The sequence below is a fragment of the Carassius carassius genome, chromosome 23 (assembly GCF_963082965.1).
Source record: "Carassius carassius chromosome 23, fCarCar2.1, whole genome shotgun sequence".
Classification (NCBI taxonomy): Eukaryota; Metazoa; Chordata; class Actinopteri; order Cypriniformes; family Cyprinidae; genus Carassius; species Carassius carassius.
The window spans coordinates 9,199,523-9,220,450 of NC_081777.1; the positions used below are offsets into that span (position 1 = coordinate 9,199,523).

The 20,928-nt window shown below is 37.2% G+C and overlaps 1 protein-coding gene across 4 annotated transcripts in view; it reads right to left on the reverse strand.

The window, feature by feature from the left end:
* LOC132101319 (atos homolog protein A-like) overlaps nucleotides 1-20,084 on the reverse strand; it is a 31,725-nt gene extending 11,641 nt beyond the window's left edge. For all 4 annotated transcript variants that reach the window (XM_059506188.1, XM_059506187.1, XM_059506189.1 and 1 more), the window contains exon 1: nucleotides 19,290-20,084. In XM_059506188.1, coding sequence (XP_059362171.1) covers nucleotides 19,290-19,401 — 112 coding nt within the window. In that variant the 5' untranslated portion in view covers nucleotides 19,402-20,084. The remainder of the gene's footprint in view (nucleotides 1-19,289) is intronic.
* Nucleotides 20,085-20,928: the final 844 nt, after the last annotated feature.

The following is a 20,928-nucleotide window of genomic DNA, read 5'->3' on the forward strand; positions in this document are numbered from 1 at the left end:
CAGCTTTGAGCTGCAAACAAAAGCGCCTACATGGCAGTTGAGGTCCGTTACAGTCGGCCAATGGGCCTATTGTTCTCATAGCATCAGACTCCCAGGACAACAGGGCCAACAGAGATTGTCCCTTCCCTGAATGCACAGTCTTCTCTCTCCCTCTCTGTTATCATCTAAAGGTGTGTGTTTTCATAGTTTGTAAACCAAAACAGTATTCCACAGAAATGACATGAAATCATATCACAGCATTCCACACAAAAAGTTTTTTGCCAAGGAAATGTGATTAAAATGTTTGTGTGTGTACTCTTGTTTTTGTGACATATCAGGACACAACTCTGTATAATGACATGGGTACGACACAGGTATTACAAGGAGAGGGTGACTTATGAGGACATAACCCATGTCCCCATTTTTCAAAACGCTTTTAAATCATACAGAATGAGTTTTTTTTTTGAGAAAGTAAAAATGCACAAAGTTTCCTGTGAGTGTTAGGTTCAGAGTTGGTGTAGGGCCATAGAATATACAGTTTGTACAGTATAAAAACCATTACGCCTATCACAAAAACAAACATGTGTGTGTGAGAAGAGTGTTAAATATTAGTAATTTAAGTACTAAACTAATTTAATTAATTCATTTAAAAATCATTGGTGATGTGTTGGTTGTTATGCCACATATGAATATACTTTCTAGCAACTGAAATGTAGTTGTTAAATATCATTCTCATGACAGAGTATTACATGTTCTTATCTAAATGTTGTTGTTTTTTACATGAGGCTGAAAAGGCACAGCATACACATATACATCCATGGGGTGGAGTACACTCAATATATCTCTGCAAAGAGAAAGAGTCTATTGATGCTCATAGTTTTTGGTAGGGTTGTGTCAAAACAATACTGATGCATTCAAGTCTATTTCAGGAATCTTTTTGTTACACCAATCTGTCAGTGGATTGGAAACCACGTTTCACAGCAGGGCTCTTATGGTGTCTGGCTGACCATGCATGAATGAACCTTTTTTCCAGTTACATACTGGTGATACTTTTAGCCAGAACATGTCAGCTGGTGTTCACAAAATGGTTTCTTTGTGGGAAAAATAATACTATGCAAACCAATTAGGATCCAGAAAAACCAATGGGTGGAGACACAGAATAGCTGTTGGACTATTAGACCAGGAAAACAACAACATTCTGTGAAGAACTGCTCTATAAACCACTTTTGTGGAACTGATATACTCTCATTCCTACTTCCACAAACATTAAAATAAACATTTTATTCAATATATTGGCATTTGTTCATGAAATTAAAAGCACAGTTTACCAAAAGCTACAGGAAAAGCCCATACAGGACTTTTGCTAAGGGTACTTAAATTTTGGAGTTGTTAGACTGAGAAAAGTCTTTTCTAAAGTCACGTCAGAATGATTTTATTATGAGATGAGTGGATGAACACTGTCTAAACTGTCATATTCATATTAAACTTGGATTTCCTTGACCCAAAATCCCAAGTTAGAGGCATGTCAGTTCATAAATAATGATATCTTATTCAGTAATGACGATAAATTGTTGTTGTCAGAGACATTGCGTTTTGGACAGTGCTAAAACCTTAGTAGGAACTTCTCTTTTCCAGTTATTGAAATTCAGCTCATCTTTGAAATCCTACATTACATGTGTATTAAACAAAAAACAAAACACCAAAAAACAAACCAAGGTTCTAAGATGTAGAGCTCTAGCAAGGGAAGGGACATTATGTTTGCCTGCATTAAGAACACTCATGACATCATCCTCCTCTTGGTTGTCCACATTTCTAGCACAAACACAGTTCTTGAGTCAATAGGAGGGGCCAGAAAACTTCTGCCCAATCAGCACTTTACAAGCTCCTGCCAATCACAAAAGGAGCACAGAAGGCGGAGAGAAGCTATATGTAGTGCTAGCGTCACCCCCAGCGAACAGCTGATAGTTAATCTCGCGTGACTTTGTGAAACAAAGAGCCAGATCTCTGACCGAGTCTGTGCTGGCAATACCCTGACAGCAGATAATGATGTTTGTTCCTGTTTATTAAAGCCATGCTTACATATAAACTCGTCAGCATTACATAAACGCAATCTTATAAGAGCCTGGGGAACCTCAATGCTTTTTAGGTTGTGTAGCGGGAGGTGTATTTGTCAGGCCTGTTTTTTCACTGGACTGGCTGGCTGTTGCAGTATGTATTTCCATATGCGTCTGTGTACACACATTCTTACAGGGAACTCCTCCCACGTGCTAACTGCATGAGGAGAAACCACAGACAACAGAGAAAGAAAGAAGGGGGTTGAAACTGCCAGCTGAAAGGGAGGAGTAAAAAGGGGGAGAGAAAGACAGAGCCAGAGTATTTCCATCATGTAGGTTAAAGGTAAAGTTTCAGCAGGGGAGGAAAGACAGAACACTGGGTTCAGACAGGGAGGAGGAGCAAACGAGAGGCAGAAAAATACAACACAAAGGAAGAATAAATTACCAGCACCCTAAAGATTTCTTTTTTTGTTATGAACTGCCTAAACTTATTCTCTCATGCAATAAAAAAAAAAAAAATATATATATATATATATATATATATATAAATATATAAAATCAGTCAGCTTAATGAGACTGGAAAACAAACAAACAACAACAAAAACTAAAAAAATGAAAAAAATAAACCATAAAGAGCTATCCAGTTTTCCATGATATGAGATGAAAGAAACAAACCGACACAACTACAAACTGCACACCACTAATAAGTGAGCACAGAACACAGTACTGCTGACAGATTCAGCTCTTCAAATCTTACAGAAACACCCGTCTTGACCCACATTTACGGCAGACTCTTCCCGCTCTCTGCATAACCAGATGGCATTGTGGGTGCTTGCCTGGTTTCTCCTGCTGTAGATTAACCCGGCACTGCAGGAGAGAGTTAAGCTGTTCATTTATATAACCAGCGGCAGCAGAGGAGGAAAAAAAGATTTCTGGGAATTTTCTGCTGTACTGAAATTTCTCTTAACGGCAGCTGGGATCAGAGTGAGCAATGTTCTGTAATTATGAGGACAATTTCATGTCCCATCACCCCTCACTGCAATCCTGATGACTGACAAGAAAGCAAGAGGGAGAGAGAAAGAGACTGTAATGAGATTACAATAAAGTTCTATCTTTCTGTCATAAAGAAATGATTAGCTAACATGTGTAATATGTCCATTAAAGGTGACTAAAATCTTCACCTTTTATTTGCTATATGTGATCCTGGACCACAAAACCAGTCTTAAGTCGCTGGGGTATATTTTTAGCAATATCCAAAAAAACATTGTATGGATCAAAATGATAGTTTTTTCTTTTATGCCAAAAATCATTAGGATATTTAGTAAATATTATGTTCCATGACAATATTTTGTAAATTTCTTACCGTAAATATATAAAAACAACATTTTTGATTAGCAATATGCATTTCTAAGAATTCATTTTGGACAACTTAAAAAGCGATTTTTATCACTATTTAGATCTTTTTGCACCCTTAGATTACAAATATTCAAATAGTTGTATCTCGGCCAAACATTGTCAGATGATGCATAAATTCAGATGATGCATAAATCTCAATTTTGAAAAATTGACACTTAAGACCAGTTATGTGGACCAGGGTCACATATACAGTCTATAAAGAAGAAAACAGCAGGGAGTGGAGCTTTTCTGTGTACCATAAGTTCCCTCCACAATACTAGGGTGTTGTTATGCGGTTGCTAGAGTGTGGGTGGATACAAGTCAAAAGATCCCACCACCTGTGATTCTATTGTTTTCTGGCTAATTAAGACTTGGGTCTCTCTTCACCTTTAGCTGTTTAGTATGGAAGCTTATTTCTGCCATGGGATAAATAAGTAAAAAAAAAATGTAAAGGGAATTACGACTTTTTAGCTCACAATTCTGACATATATATAAACTTGAATTAGAAAAAAAGTCAGAATTGTGAGATGTAAACCCAGAAATTTGAGAAGAAAAGCCAAAATTGCGTAAATAACACTGCACAAAAAGCTGAATTCTCAATTCATATCTCAATTCTAAGAAATGAATGAGTTAAATGGAGATGAAATCAGTAAGTTAAAATTGTCAAAAGCAAAAAAAAAAAAAAAAAGGGTTTGTACAATTTGTCATGATATCTTTATTGTACATTGTATATCTTAGTCTTGCATATTTTTTTGTAATAATTTCTTAGAATAAAAAAATTGCATCAAAAATATGAATGCATGAAAAACTTATATTATCATTTGGCTTTGAGTTGTGATTGTGAATGTTACAGTTCATCTACATAATGCATCAAACCCTTCAAAAGAGCACGAAGAATCCTGTTTGCCATGATCTGAGAACATCACACGGTCAGGGGGAATTAATTTCTTCTACACAATGCTGATTTTGTCAGTCACAGTTTTGCACTGCCGGATGAAAGAATTGATTGTGAAGACTTGTACCTGCACAAGTATGTATGCAAAAGAGGTTTTATCAGACCACATGCACTGCTGGTGCAATAGCAGATTACAGATGACTCCGACATTGTAGAGAGATCAGCAGAGAGATCAGTTTAAAAACTACAGTTCTAGGCCAACACGTTTTTCTGCATGAGGCCGTGTGCACTGATAAGGCTCTGTGGTCAAAGGTGAAGAGCTGAGAATAACTTTGTATAAAAACTGACCTTCAACTGCACCAAGACCAGCATTGGAGATACACATGGAATACCATCAGGTGATGTATCGGATCTTTATGATATAATAATAATAATAATGTTAGCTGTCAATGCTAAATTAACCAGTGTGAGAATTGCAATGGTTGTAATGTGCTTTTATTTGTCCATTCAATTCCTGGTTTCCTAAAGACTCTTCCAGAAGACACTTAGAGATCTAAAATGCACTGCTCATATTAACATTTTTTATGGTTTTAAAAGAAGTCTCTAACGATCACCAAAGCCGCATTTTTAAAAATACGGTATTATTGCAGTAAAATGTTTCGTCTTCAGTGTCCCATGATCCTTCAGAAGTCATTCTAATATTCTGATTTGACGCTTAAGAAACATAATGTTTAAAACAGGTTTTACTGCATTAACATGCATTCATCTCATCTAACACCATCATGCCATTGAGATATAAAATACAAAAAAACCCGTGAGTCAATCTAGGATCCACACACAGTTGACGCACATGTCCCAGTGACCTAAAAACACCAGTCACATCACCTAACTAATAGAATTGCACAATTTATTGGTTTTATCCAGTGCTGCCTGCAGCTAATCTCATATCTCTCAGCTGTGCGAGGTTTTGCTTTGGTGCTATTGCTCTCCTGTGATGCAAAGCTGAATTTTTCAGTAGCCACTACTCCAGTCTTCAGTGTCACATGATCCTTCAGCAATCATTCTTATTTAACTCTTAAGAAACATTATTGTTATTATTATCAAATAAAACACTGATAATATATTTTCAACATTGATAACAATATGAATGACTATCATTAACTGAGCATCAAATAAGAGAGAAGACTGAACTCATGCTAAAAATTAAATTTTGCCTTTACAAGAATATATATATATATATTTATACTATTATATATATATATATATATATATATATATATATATATATATATATATATATATATATATACTATTTCACAATAGTACATTCAAATGAATGCATCCTTGGTGAGCAAAATAGACTTCAAGTTAAATTTTTAACTGGTAGTGTATATGAAGTTATAATGTAATCCCCAATACTAGTCCTGTCTAACATTTCATACAGTATGTACATTTAAATATGCATAAATGGATGCACACAAATAAAAACAAAAACACACATGCACCCAAACATTGCCACATAAACACACAGAGAGGTGAGAGATCTGATGTTGGCTGGGTTTTTGTGGGGTCAAGAGTCTAAATTTGTCTTGTCAGGACACATTGGTGGGGGTGAAAAGGAGCTCACTGCCTGATTTGGTACCACAACATTTGGTACACACACACACACACACACACACACACACACACACACACACACACACACACACACACACACTTTTTCTTTGGACAGGCAGTACCTTTAAAACAACATGAAATAGAAATTGCAATTTATTTTGCTTCCATAAAGTGATGTGAATGTCTCATTTATAGGGGTGCTCCGATCACGATCGGCCGATCGTTAATGCACATCTCGTCAGTAAAGCCGGTTCTCTATGGGATTTAAATCCTGCCATGATTCAAAACTGAAAATACAGTTCTGAAAGATTGAAACTAAGTGTTCGAAAACTCAAAATCTAACAAAAAAAGTTTTGCAAGATCGAAAAATAAGATTTGCAAGCTTGCAAAATGTAAAAAAAATACAAATATCTCTGCAAACATTATGTTGTTTTTGAGATTTCCTTCTTCAGAACTGCAACATTTTTTTACGATGTTGCGCAAAGAATTTTTCAGAGTTTCAAATTTGTCACTGTTCTGAAAACAGAGCTTTGCAAGTGGTAAAAAAAATTACATCTCTTCAAACATAATTTTGTTTTTGAGTTTTCCCTCTTCAGAAGTGCAACACTCTTTTTAATGGTGTTGTGCAATCATTTTTTCAGAGTTTCTAATTTGTCACTGTTCTCCCAGTGTATAGTTTGTTTTCAAGATTTGAAACCTTGTAAATAGTGATCTGAAAACTGGTGTGCCAATAGGTGAAAAAAAGTTTTGAAACTCTGAAAACTGAGGTTCGAAAGGGCGAAACTTATTACATTACATTTGCACTCCTATTGCAGACTATTTTTTCAGAGCTGAGTTTACAACACCCACTTTGTGGAGATATGCCCACACAGTTGCGAGCTTGCGACTCACGTGATTTGTGGCAGCGTTGTCACGCAGCTCTGCTCTGAAACTCAGACTGAGCGAAAATGAAGCTTCGCAACCTCGCAACTAAAAAAAAGCTTGGAGGGAGGGCCTTCTGCTCTTGGCCAATGCTTTGCTGTCTGCTGACGTACAGTCCAATCACAAGACGTATTTACTGGAAAGGTGGGATTGACCGACTGCTCCGCCAATGACAAAAGCGCACAGGATACGCAAACAGAGGATGCACAGATTTCTGGCCACAAGGCGGTCCCGTCTAGGATGGCGTGCGGTCCAGTTCTAAAATAAGGTTACAGACTTGTCGCTGGAATTCACCATACAATTGCCAGTAGCCACTGAGTTTACCACTGATAGGCCGGCGGTGCATCAGTATACACACTCACAGACTCGCTTTTCTCAAGCAGCGAACGACTCACTTTCCTCACAATTCACTTTCCTCAGATGGCGACTCACTTTCCTCTAGCAGCGAACGACTCACTTTCCTCACAAATCACTTTCCTCAGATGGCGACTCACTTTCCTCAAGCAGCGAACGACTCACTTTCCTCAGCTGGCGACTCACTTTCCTCTAGCAGCGAACGACTCTCTTTCCTCAGCTGGCGACTCACTTTCCTCACGCAGTGGACCACTGACTCTCTCATAATGTAGAGAGTAGAGACCGAATATTACAATTAAAGTGACTTCTATAGTGCATCCAAAAGAATATTTAGATATTATATTTAAATATTCAGAAAGGTGTACAGTGTATTTTTTACTTTTATTAAAATATTTCAGTAAAATTATAAATAATTGCCTATTACAAATTTATGAATGCATGGTTAACTTTTTTCTGCAATCAATATAGGCTATATGTATTGAGACATTTTAAAAGCTATATTTTGTAAAAATAATAAAACATAAACCTGAATTATAATCTAAACACCTGTATTTTCATATATTATATAAGTAGTATATATATATATATATATATATATATATATATATATAACATAAATAAGTAGGCTAATAAATATATAATGTTTAAAACATATGATAAACTATTTGTTCTCCACCACATCACTAAAATTGATACTGTGTGTGTGTGTGTGTGTATGTGTGTGTGTGTGTGTGTGAAGGAGAGTGCTTTCTGCATTGAGGATATTCTGTAGTCTCAGACCTTCGTTTGGGTAAATCTTTACTGGATTGTCTGTACTCAATCCTTATCCATCATCTTCAATAATCAGCTTAAAACACATCTCTTCCAAATGTATTTGACCTTCTAACTTTAACACTCACTATTCTTAAAAAAAAAAAGAATAATATTAAGCTTTCTAATCTTTTGTATTCTATCGGTTTTCTTTTTATTATACAATTAACAAAGGCAAAAAAGACCTCTAACTCTAGCTTGCTCTATTCCTTTTCTATTCTATCTGTTATCAGTATTTCTTTATTATACAACCCGAATTCCGGAAAAGTTGGGACGTTTTTTAAATTTTAATAAAATGAAAACTAAAGGAATTTCAAATCACATGAGCCAATATTTTATTCACATATTTGCATCCACTTCGCAATGAAGCCTGTTAGAATTAATAAATACAGTTAGAATGTCCTTATAATTTAAGCCATGAAAAGAAAATGTGAAATCACGCACCTGAGGGAATTTACCGCTGATTAGAGAACCGGCTTTACTGACGAGATGCGCATAACGATCGGCCGATCGTGATCAAAGCAGCCGTACTCATTTACATCCTGGGACATTTAGGCCCATTCGGCTGAGAATTATAAAGCTTTGGTCTAGATACCAGTATCACATCAAAACTGTGAGAGTTGAGCATGGCATCTTCATTCTCTGAGGGATGTTGTTCTTAAAAGCAGAACAGACCCTTCATAGAGATTTGTCTTTCTTAATGTCTCAGTGATGCAAGTGACTTTAGTCAATACTGCATCTGTTGGTCAGAACAGAAGACAAGAGGAATCCATCATGTAGAGGGGGGAAAGGCTGGGAGGGGACAGAAGAAGAGGATGATGTCAGTTTAGTGTGAGTGGGGAACAGATGAGGAGTACTGCAGTGTGTGTCACCCATGGGAGACGTTAAAGGACGCTGGCACTGATCTGACTGGCACAAAGTGGCATTGCTTTAGACTTCACTGACCTTAAGACATAAAATAACATTTTAAATGAAGTAATTTGTCTGAAGTACATTGTTAATAAATGCTCTAGATGGACGGCAGGGGCCTTTTAAGAGTCTGGATGCCAGGGTGTGAAGGGCAATCAGGTTCCACAAAAATAATTTCTCAAAAACCCACAGCTATGATGAAACAATATGGATGCAAGTTTTAGCCTTATATAGCCATTTTTACTCCAACAGTGAACAATGATGGTATCAGATGGTCATTTCATATATATATATATATATATATATATATATATTATATATATATATGATATTAAATAATCCTACATATTGATGTGGAATTTACATTGGTGGCACTGAACTGTCTATAGAAAGATTGTACAAAAGCATACAAATGTGCAAAAAAATTTGGTAGCATCATGGTACATTTTGCCTGATGCAGTAAATGACCAGACAGAAATGGAAAGAGAAAGAAAGACAAGACGGTAGACAGACAGGTCAACTTCACTTGCTGATCTAAATGCATCCCCATAATTACCTCCTATAACAGGCCATGAATAGAAGCCGACCACACCATGATGTTCTTTACAGCAGTCTGAGAAACAGAGCCTCTTTTTTTTATAAACCCTAGTGAGCTGCCATGCTGTCTACTGCCTACACACGCAGCTACCTTCAAAGGCAGCATGAACCTTGTGACTGATTTGTAATACTCTACATGGCTGCAACTCTGTCACACAAATAGCACACCTCACTTGAAGCTCACTGAAAATGATTCCAAAATAATTTGAGCATGTTGCTAAAGCTAACAGCATGAAACACTTACCTAAAATTACAATTCTGTTATTATTCACTCACCCTTACCGCCGTTTTCTTCTGTAGAAAAAACAAACTAAGTTATTTAGAAGCATATTGGTAAACTGTTTTGATGGCCAATGACAAAAATGCACAAGACATTTCTCAAAATATCTTAAACATGTTCCACCGAATAAAAAAGTAATAGAGTTCTGAAACAACATGAATGTGAATAAATGATAACCAAAATTACATTGTTGAACTATCCCTAATATTAGTGTACTCAGGCCTTATGAAAATTAACCATGGTTTTATTGTAGTAAAAGTGTAGCAACCATGTTTTTTGTTTTTGTTTAAATTGTTAATTTTTGTAAGAGTGTTTTTACGAGAATCATGTTGTTAGCTTAGCAACATGCTAACATAAAACAAACAGAATTTTAATCCATTTAAGTTAATCAACATCTTTACTTTGAACTATTTGTCTGTCCGCAATTATGGATGCATTTTTTCACTGCAATCTTGCATTATGGGACTTGCATTATGGGGCTACTTTAGATGATAGGTATCTTAGAAGCTAAAATAAATATGCTCTCTGAATTATCCTAAATAGGCAGTTCAAAAGGTTTTGGGACAGAGTTAGTGTGTGTGAAGGATGGATGTCAGTGTGTTGTAATTGTCAGGGCAGTTTTTTCCCATGCCTGCCATGGCGTCTTTGTTCTCTGTTGTAAGTACAAAGAGACTTTATCCATTCAGCCTTCTGCACTCTCTCCACGCCTGCTTTTCACCAATCCACCCTGTATACCAAATCCTACACAAATATCAGAAGTCTGACTATTTACTTGGCCTTATTTCTCATGGGAGCTGAAATGTTGTCTTTACTTCTGTTTTTGTCTGTTGAATGGTTGCAGTCTGCCACAAATATCCTGCCTCGTCCCACTTTTCAGTTGAGAAACCTGCAGTTAAGTCTTGTTTTTCTAGCAAACACTAAAAATCACCTCAACACGTGCATAAGGAACCTTTACCCCTCAGATTTACCTCACTAAACTTTCCTCTCAGAGTTCAGTGAGGGCAGACTCCAAACTCACATAGCAACAAGCCTTGTGCTGTGATTGGACGGTGGCTTCCTGCCAAGCCGTGAATACAGTTTCCTGTCTCTGGGCCAGAGAGTGTCTGTGTGCGAGAAAGCAAACACACACACTCTGTTTTGGAAAGATGCGGAGGCTTTGTGTAGATGATTGCAACCCAGCGGTTTCTCAATGTATACTTTGAGCACATATGTTAAACTTTTGGGTGTGGGCTAGAGTGAACCGAAAAAAAAAAGCTCCATAAACTCATACAAACACATCAAAACATGGCTGCAAACACACTAAGATTTATTGTGTACTTACAGTGAGCTGAAAACAATTTGTTCTCTACCATAGCTATTTAACCTGAGCTTTTAATCATGCTTGCAAACAGTCGGCAGGGACATTACGTACAGGGTTCTGAGGACCGCACAATTTTATTTACATAATTGAACAATTCTGTGGATCAAAGAACAGCCAGTACACAAAGAACCCAAAGACTTCCACTCAGGAGGTGATACAGAGGAAATCTTAAGAATATAACAGGAGTTTACCCAAAATTCCACTTGTGAACTACCCTATTAAGGAACAGAAAAATGTAAGCACATGTAATGGCCTTTTGCCAGGGCTTTAACGGTCTCCACAAAGGCAGGAATCTGAAAAACAATCATCGACCCCAACATGTGATGTGTAACATGTAAAACACCATCTGACTACATTTGAACTCTAATATATATTACACTGCTTTTATCTGTTTTCAGACATTAACCTTGAGTCAGTGAGGCCAGCTGTAGCGTTCAAAGACGCTTTTGTGAGAACTTGTTCATGCATTTAGAGTTTGAGTGGATGCGTGACCCTGCCATGTGAAAACGTGAGGTGAGAAAGAGACAATGGAGACAAGCGTCGCAGTCTGAGGGCTTGTGTGAGATACCACAATGAATCACATCTTTCATGCGCTGGGTTTGTAACAGGATCAATCAACAACACACTTACTGACAACAACAAAACCCAGACAAAAGAAAACACACAAAAGCTGTGGGTATGAGACAAAGAGTGCCTGAGGAAGATGACACAAACTTCATTGTGTGACTGATAAATGCAAGGGGAGTGATGAAACTGTTGAACTCAGTTGAGTCGTTGGGCTTAAGTAACCTAAACCCAAAAAAAGACACTGAAATGCAGAAGGTTTCTACACAAGATGTAAGTGGTGGTAGCCTGTGACAGCCAGGATGAAACTAAACAGTTGCTAAGGTGCTCTAGGTGGTTGCTAGGTGGCTGTGTATGTCAAGAGAAAAAAAAAAAACCTTAATCACTGCTCCCTAAATATGGTTTGGATCTCGACTTCACAGTTAGAAGGATAGCTCACCAAAAATGAAAATTCTGTCACCATTTAGTCACCCTCATGTAATTCTAAAACAAATTACTTAATATTCTTCAATATACTTCAATTCATATTCAGAATGCAAATGGAGATACTTTTAATGAAATCTCAGAGATTTCGGTCTCTCCATTGAGCATTTATTAACCCTTCATTCAAATGTTTCATAAAACATAAAAGTAATCTGTATGAATGTAATAAGTAATCTAAATAGTAATCTAAAGTTAAATCAAGTATTCTTAATGAGAAATTATTACTTCATATGATGAAATGAAAGGTTCACATATAGTATAGAAATTAAGCACATCAGCTATCATAAACTTTGTATGCATTATTTGTATCATTTTCCCTTAAATGTTAATGAGCTCTGCTGACCCCGCCCCTCTCTTCCAGTCGCTCTCAGAGAGACGGTTTACATTGATGTGTTAAATATCTGAACTGTACAGCAGGTACCCACACGTGAAGCCCTAGAGTTTTGAAGGTCAAACATGCCCCAAATCAGTATGAGCTCAAAAAACACACCAAACTCCTGAACTCAATCCTTAAACAGCCTGCAGGACCCATCAGCTTACACGGAGCTTTACAGCAGATCACACACACCTGTCCTCAGACACACAAATGCTTCGTGCAGCTATGAAAAACAGAAGCCTGTTTCACCAACAGTGACAACTGAACTATGCCCTCTAAAATCTGCCCTTAATTCAAAATTGATAGGAAATCAAAACAAATAATGATCAGTTTTGAAACTTGGTCAATACTGGACTTTAAAAGGTCTTGGCTTTAAAGTCAATATGGAATGGCATTTGACCTATTTTTTTTAGCAAAAAAGTACAGGGTGGGGGTTTGTTTTATCCACTGGGAACTGACTGGATCATGGAAAGTTTCTACCTTTGAGAAAACTTTTTGTTAAAGCATCTCAAAACATCCCAATGGCGGTGATTTTTTTAAATCTAGTGTTATTTGCTATTATAGCATTATTATCATCAAAGCAACACAATGTAACATTTTCTGTGTTCAAAATACGTTCTGTTTATTAACCGCTAGAGTGCCAGAATTTACATAGTGTTGCTTTAACTGCTATTAAATTATGTATAAACTATTTGGCTATTGGGTAACATTAACCAATAGCTAGCTTGGTCTGGATGTTTCAGAAGCTGAGAAATTTGTTGAAAGATTAAACAATATATATTTTTTGAAATGCATAAATTAATCAATTCACAATAACAGGAACATGTTTCAAGAAAGTAAACGTTCAGTTCTGATTTCACGTTAGAAAGCTGAGCAGTGAAGGACTTCAGGTTAACAAAACCAAAAAGCATCAAATAATTAATAACAACCTATTTAATATGAAAACCACAGAGCGCTGGATCAGACTTTTAATATGTGCCTGAAACTACACTCAAAACTATTGGCTAAAACATGCATGTCCACATTTATGCTTTGTGTTGAAATATCCTGCCACATATTGGCACACTTAAAGTGACCCATTGTCAAGGGAGCAAGTGTATATTTTCCAGAGCACTTGATCAGCTGATTGGAGTGAGTATTTGAGATGTGGACAAACCAGGCCACCAGTGCAACTGATCCTTGTCGTCAATAGCAACAGAGGAAATGTAAACACTGTGAACAGAGCAGTGCGGATCAGCTTTTACGGTGTTTTGCAGCACTGAGTATCAGAGGATGATCACTTGTTGGTCATTTGAGAAAGGAGATATACCCTCAGGTCCACAGAATGGGAGAAAAACAGCCAAGATGGTGAACCACATGTGTGATAGGGATACTTAGGGATCCCAATCTGTGTTCAGTGACAGGACAGGTTTAGAGCTCTATATTTGCCAAAAAAAAAAAGGAGCTTTTTTAATCTCTAAACTCTAATCCAGCAGATCTAAGGCAATGTTTTGAACACACAAGAGCTCATCACAGATGAATTTCAGGATGCCTGAAAGACAACCTCACACTTATTCTTAACATGCTCCCCCGTCTGCTTCACGCCAGCTTATTTCAAACGAGAGCAACAGAAGTGTAGCAGAGGGTGGAAAATCTCACCGTAAACCAAAGATGTTTACCAAAAAGCACTCACTGAGCTGAAAAATGAACATTAAACGGATTCTCTGCTTTCAAAATACTGCTTCATTTAAATGCAGTATTAAATCATGTTAAGGTTATAATGAAGGGTTTGCCAAGTTAATAAAAGGTTGAGAGCTTTTAAGGACCCCTGAAAACCAATTTGAAAAGTATTTTGAAGCGTTTAATCCATGTCTGTTAGATTTAACAATCTATATGCTTATGCAGTCCTAAAGGTTAACAAACAGACTTTTAGTAGATATATACATTCCAAAAGAGTAGCCTTTGTTTCAAAATGGACCACTGATATTGATTATCTTGTTTGGTTGTATAGAACAATAGTATCCAGCTGACCAAGCAAATCCTCTCTAGAATGACAATGTCCCTCCTACGAATACTTAAATAGTTAGAGCAAATAACAAATAATAGTTAAGACTGTGATATAAGGTTAAAAATGGCCTTTTTAATTTGGAAACACATAACCAAAAAAAAAGGAAAACTGAACTCATAAAACAATTTTTGAGGGTTTTAAAGGCATTAATGTATTTTATTTTAGTTATAGTAAACCACATTGTTTTTTTTTAATGATATTAAACTTCTGGTCTGTACCAATAGGTTAAATACTAAAATCTACACCAATAAAAATTTTTTTTTTTTTTGCAATTTTACATGACTGGCTGATGACCAGTGCATATCACATGCATTCATCCCTATATAAAAAAGTGAATGACAAAGAATAAGGCTGGGTTTTGCCAAACACCTAATAATATTCTACTCATCACGACACGTGTTATGATTCATACTATGAGGCATCATGAAATCATACTTGGACTGCAGCAAATACACAAAAATGACCCAACTTGTCCAACAGAGATTCAGTTTGCGTGATCAGTCTATTTTTAATTTTTAGATTTAGTTTGTTTAGAAACTTCATTATGTACACTGTGAATAAATAAAAATAAGTGAATTACTGGATCTAATATACTGATACAATATGGTGTTAAAAAGAATCAAAGTTTATGATCATATCAGCACTGCTAGACAGTTATTAGTAACAAGTGTGACGGGTCCAGTGTTTCTCAAAAGTTCATGCAATTCATGACAGAACTCAAAAATGCAAACGAGATGCCACTGCAAATGCAAATGAGATGCCACTTGTTTTATTTGCATAGCTGCTCTTCTGTCCATACAGGAACAACTTGTTGAGTTATTAGCTCACTCGAGGTGCTCAGGTGTGGTCGGGTTGTGTTTACGCATACAGCTTGTACATATTCCAATAATAGAAACGCCGACGGTGAGTGTTTACAGCAACAGAGAGAAAAGCTACAGGTCCAGATGGCCCCCTCTCTTCACACTGGGTCTTCTGTGTGTGCAGCTATTTGAGTGAGAGCACTGGTCTAGAAACAGTTCTGAGTCTGACTTTCCTGAACCTGTCCTTCACGCGGTCAGAGTGAGCTGAGCCATAGTTGTCGTCACTAAAGATCACAGGCACACAGGAACTGATGTCATCGGACCTGCCTGCCCCTCAGCTGAAAGAGCAAATGGCCATGTGAGAGAGAGGTTATGCAAGTCTTCTGACTGTTTTCACACTACAAAGTCTGATACTGTGGAGAACAGCAGAAATATGGCTCACTTGGGTCAATCTCACAAAACCTGTTAAGGACATGTTCGAATCATATTTCGCCTAAAATTAAAGGAACTATATAGGCTCTCATGTTTACATATTGCTAAAAGAAAAATAAGTTTTTAATATATATATATATTTTTTTTTTTCATTGTGACATTATTTGCATTATAACACACAATTAATTTACTGTAATGCAATGCAATTCAAAAATAAATAAAATAATTTCTTGTACTGCCACTAATTTAGATTTTAGTATAGCACAGATTGCAACAGTCAGGTCATTGGAAACAAAAATTATATTAATTATATCCACAGGGTCATTTTTATCAATAATTTTTAACTAATAACTTTTAACTCTTTAAAAATCTTTAAAGAGATGTGTGTTGTGAGCAAAGTCATTTCACATTATTTCAATTATTTTTTAAAGAATCGTGTAAAAACTGCAGTCTTTGTGTTGACAAACTACATTACTCACGATGCTGTGAAAAAAATTCCAACAATCAGAGTCATGGCGGGCAAACTGAGCTAAAAGACCTTGGCATGCCTACTCTCATACACCAAAAATTATGAAAGTCAATTTGGCCTTGATATGCTTTTAAAATAAATAAATGTCTGGGTGTCTGTGAGTGTATAATATGTATATATATATATTTAAACTATATTATTTATATATATACAAAACAAAGCTCAATGAAAAATGTTTACATTTAAATAGATTATGCAATTTTTTATGTTTCATGGGGATTCCTCATAAAAGCCATTCAAGTACAAGTCTTGAATGTTTTGGTCCAATTTTTTTTATACTTTTTCTTGCTTCAAATTAAAGTTTGTAATGTTGCAATTCACCTTATTATTGGAATCCTTTTGGTAACAAACCCATGGTAAAAGTGGGCAGCACTGTTGTTGGGTGCAGCTACTGGTGCTGAAACATACAATGCTTCTTCTTTTCTTTATGCCAATTTTGTTTTTCCTTTTAAGTTTTGGTTGGAATGTGACCTGGACAAGTTTTCTAGGTTTAGATGTGTCGTGCATAATTTGGCTTCTAGCGAAACCTGCCTAAAAACTTTTCAAACAACGCTACTGCTCTTACGAAGGATTTCAAAACTGGTTGGTGATAATCCAACCTCTGGTAAGCCAAAACAAAGATGCAAACAATGTGCAAGCTAGAAACTATTAACACACATAATTTCCCATTGCATAGGGTGTATACACACATCCATGCACCGCCCTGCTCTAGGGAAACTGTGTCATAATCAACAGCTGTTCAACTTCAAGGCGAGACACTCCAAACTCTCCCAGCTGACTGCAGAAGACCTGCTCCAACTGGTTATTCCAGAACACTGACAAACATATGACACCATTTCTCCAGAGAACATGTTTCCACATGGCCTTCACAACTCAAAGTTCCTGGATCTACAAGCAGCTTTCCACCTCATGACATAATGGATCAAGAAATCTCAGGATGAACATCTGAATAATTTATACCATTAATCTCTTGTATGAGATGGAATGGATTTTTAATCGTGGTTGAGATCCAGCATGATCTCTTAAAAAATAATAACCCACCCAAGAAATTTTTGAAATCTGTTTCTGAGACTTTCTCAAAAAAAAAAAAAAAAAACACTTTCAGAGTAGCAGAATTATTAAACTTCAAAACCAATGTGTTTCACAAAAGAAAGTGATATGGATCAGAATTATACTGTTGTGAGTAAGTGATGACAGCATTTCTTGAGCCAGCCATGCCTTAAACAGTCAAATCAAACTGATCAAAACAACTAAAGATCAGTGCTGAATCAATAATGGTGAGCGAAGATTAAAAAGGAAACAGGTCAAACAAGAGATGTTTATTGGTGTCAGCTCCAGACTAATTGATTTTCAGCCGCAATAGAGTCCAGAGGAAGCCACATGATCCTGTTACATGTCTGAGTTTATTACGAGTGTCACCCTAGTGCCAGAAACAAGAGAGAATCTCAGAATCCCTGCTCAAAAACGTCACCTTTAAAAAGAGAGCTCTTTAAAGAGATATTCCAAATAATATGGAACTATTTTGGTGCATTGTTTTAAGTTCCAGAGTAAAAAGGGAAAGAAAGTAAGAGAGCGCTAGTGGAAGTGAACAACCTGCTATTACCATCAATAGAACAGTATGTTCCAAATAACAATAGCACAGAAGGGATGTCATATTTACTCCATAACAGTCTTTTGTCGGTAATCAACTCTCACTCTAAAAGCCAGACAGACCAAGAGGTCTCTAATCCATGAAGATAAATCCAATAGAAGGAAATGAATCTGAAAGCACCTAAGCAATGCAACCAGTTCATTCCACTTTAAAGTTAATTTTTGTGTTCCAACAAAAATATATCTGGCTAGTCAGGCCTGTTTGTTGGCTTTTGTAAATTGGCAGTGGCAGTAGGGCAAACCACAGTCACAGGGGCCAAATTACATCCAAACATGTCTTCAGCCTGTCCAAACATGGAAGCTTAGAAGAGTACAGCAGTTAGAAATATCTTTCATCTAGACATAGTAGCGATCTTAAAATGTGCAGTTACAAGTAACCTTTGAGGGCGGTATGCAATACATTTCTTATCTTTTATCTGAAATAAGAGGGACAAAGAGTTGACATGCCTGGGGGAGGGAGTGAGGACAGGTAATGTCATGCAAATCTAGGCTGAATACCTAGTCACTACTGTAATGCTATTCACTTTTTCAGCTGTTCTTTCCTGAGTTATTTATTTCCGAAGAATGAATAAATCAGATGAGTAACTGACATAATGGTTTTGCTTTAACTGCTTTAACAGCCCTACCCCCCCCCCCAAAAAATGTATCCAACTAAAACATATGTAGCCAAACAAAACACACATGTACACAACATAAACCCAAATACACAACAAAAGCAAATATGTACCTGACACAAAAAGTGACCAAAACAAACCCAAACCCCAACAAAGACACATACCCATACCCAACAAAAACAAACTATACCCAACCAATTCAAACCCATATCCAACGAAATTAAATCTGTGCCTGCAAAAAACATCAACACGTAACAAAGTAACATGTACGTACAATCGCGTTACAGTAACTGTAGTGAATATAGAGCACGCTCTTATATAATAGAGCGGACAATTCTAAAGATAGTGTATTGTGTATGTCTGCGAAAACAAAAAACACATACACAAACACAACATACAGCACACACACAGCTGAACTACGACGCTTTGTTCCACTCAGAAAGCGACAACCAATGCGTTAAAAGCAACAATAAGACCGTGTTGCAATATATCATCTGAACATTATCAAAACACATGCATGAAACAATGAAACAAACACACTGCAGCGCCGTGATGTCACGAGCAAGGGACCGATGGCATTCAAACACTCATGTAATCACGCATTTTCTCTTTTTTTATTTTACCTCTGTCAGGTTTCATGTTGGTCACAGACACCGTGATCCCCTCCAGGATGCCTGCGGTCCGTCTTCCGTCTTCCGAGCTTTGTTTAGACTTTAAAACTCGTCCCTTAGACATCGGTTAGCTATCGATCTGGCACACAGCCATTACTGATCTGAGAGCTCTATGATCAAACGTAGATCTACACGCGACTGTGTGTTATAGACCGGCGGTCTGATGAACTAGTCCATCGAAACACCACCAGAGTTCTACCTAAACAAGCAAGCAATGAGCATCTCTCGTCTCGATCTAGCTAAATATCCCAAACCCCCGCTGTTTGTGGACTCATTGCCGATGCCAAACGAGCTCCAGTGCCAACACACCAGTCTCTGCTCAAATCAGTGCCACTGATCTGCTCGAATTAAAGCCACACGAGACGCATCGGGATCCCCTGGATCATCATCACCAAACCTACCGACAGGCAGATCAGACACTACCAAAGAACCACCAACAGCATCTCCTCCTGGAGAAATGTTACGTGGCTGTGATAAATCTGACTTTAGCCGGCAAGAAGTGGCTCATAGCTCTAAACCCCCTTTTCGACCACTGGCTCATAAACCCTCCGCATAAAAACACTGGAGACGGAAGGACTGAATGAACTAGTTCTGCAAACTATCTACACGAAGCGACTGTCCTAACCTAACGATGACAACCTCCACACCGAGGTGTTCGAGCTGTCTAAACGATATCTCGGAGATTAAATTATCAGCAGGGACAAAGCTCATGTTCTCCTCCTCTCTCTCTCTCTCTCTCTTTGCTTGTCAAAACAAATGCAGGAGGACAGCCTCTAAAGTCATGTGTCCCAACAACAGCTCGTCCCGGTCCCGCCCCCAGGGTAGACGTCACTTCCGCGCCGCGGCACTGGCTTGAACTCGTTACCGCAGCAACGCATGAGCGCAACCCACTTATCTTAACACTTTCAGCTTTATCAAGTCTATTGTAGCCCACTTTTGTTTATGTCTGAAACTTGTTTTAATGCATAAATTAACCCGTAAAAGTTAATTTATGCATAAATTAATTTATTTAACCTTTACTGAAGTCAGTTTATTGTACCTTTACACAAAATAAAAATAAAATCTATCTAGCTATCAAGTTTGCATGTCTTGTTACATCAGACTTTTACAGTCCATAGGCTAGTGAGAGTAAGTTACTCTCAAAAAAAAAAACATATATATATGTATATTAGCGGTAGCCATCATTTTATTATATAGGTATACTTTCAAAGTAAAGTACAGTATCAATGTACTAGTGGTATATTTTATGTATGCTTGGGACTAAAATGTTTAGGAGAGTAGGCTATAGGCCCAGTGGTCTCCAACATGGTGCCCGCGGGTGGAGTCTCTGAGTCGCCCGCCGAGCACGTTCTATAAATAGCCTGAATTGTAATCTTTCATTTTTGTTTTGTTTTTATGATAATAGCATAAAATTAGAAAATAACTATTGGTGACATCTCATATACCATTAAAACATAATAAAATAATTCAATAATTAAAAATATTTAGAATCTGCACGTCTCTCTCTCTCTCTCTCTCTCTCTCTCTCTCTCTCGCTCGCTCTTCGTCTCGCGCGCGCGCTTCTCTGTCTCTGTCTCTCTCTCGCTCTGCG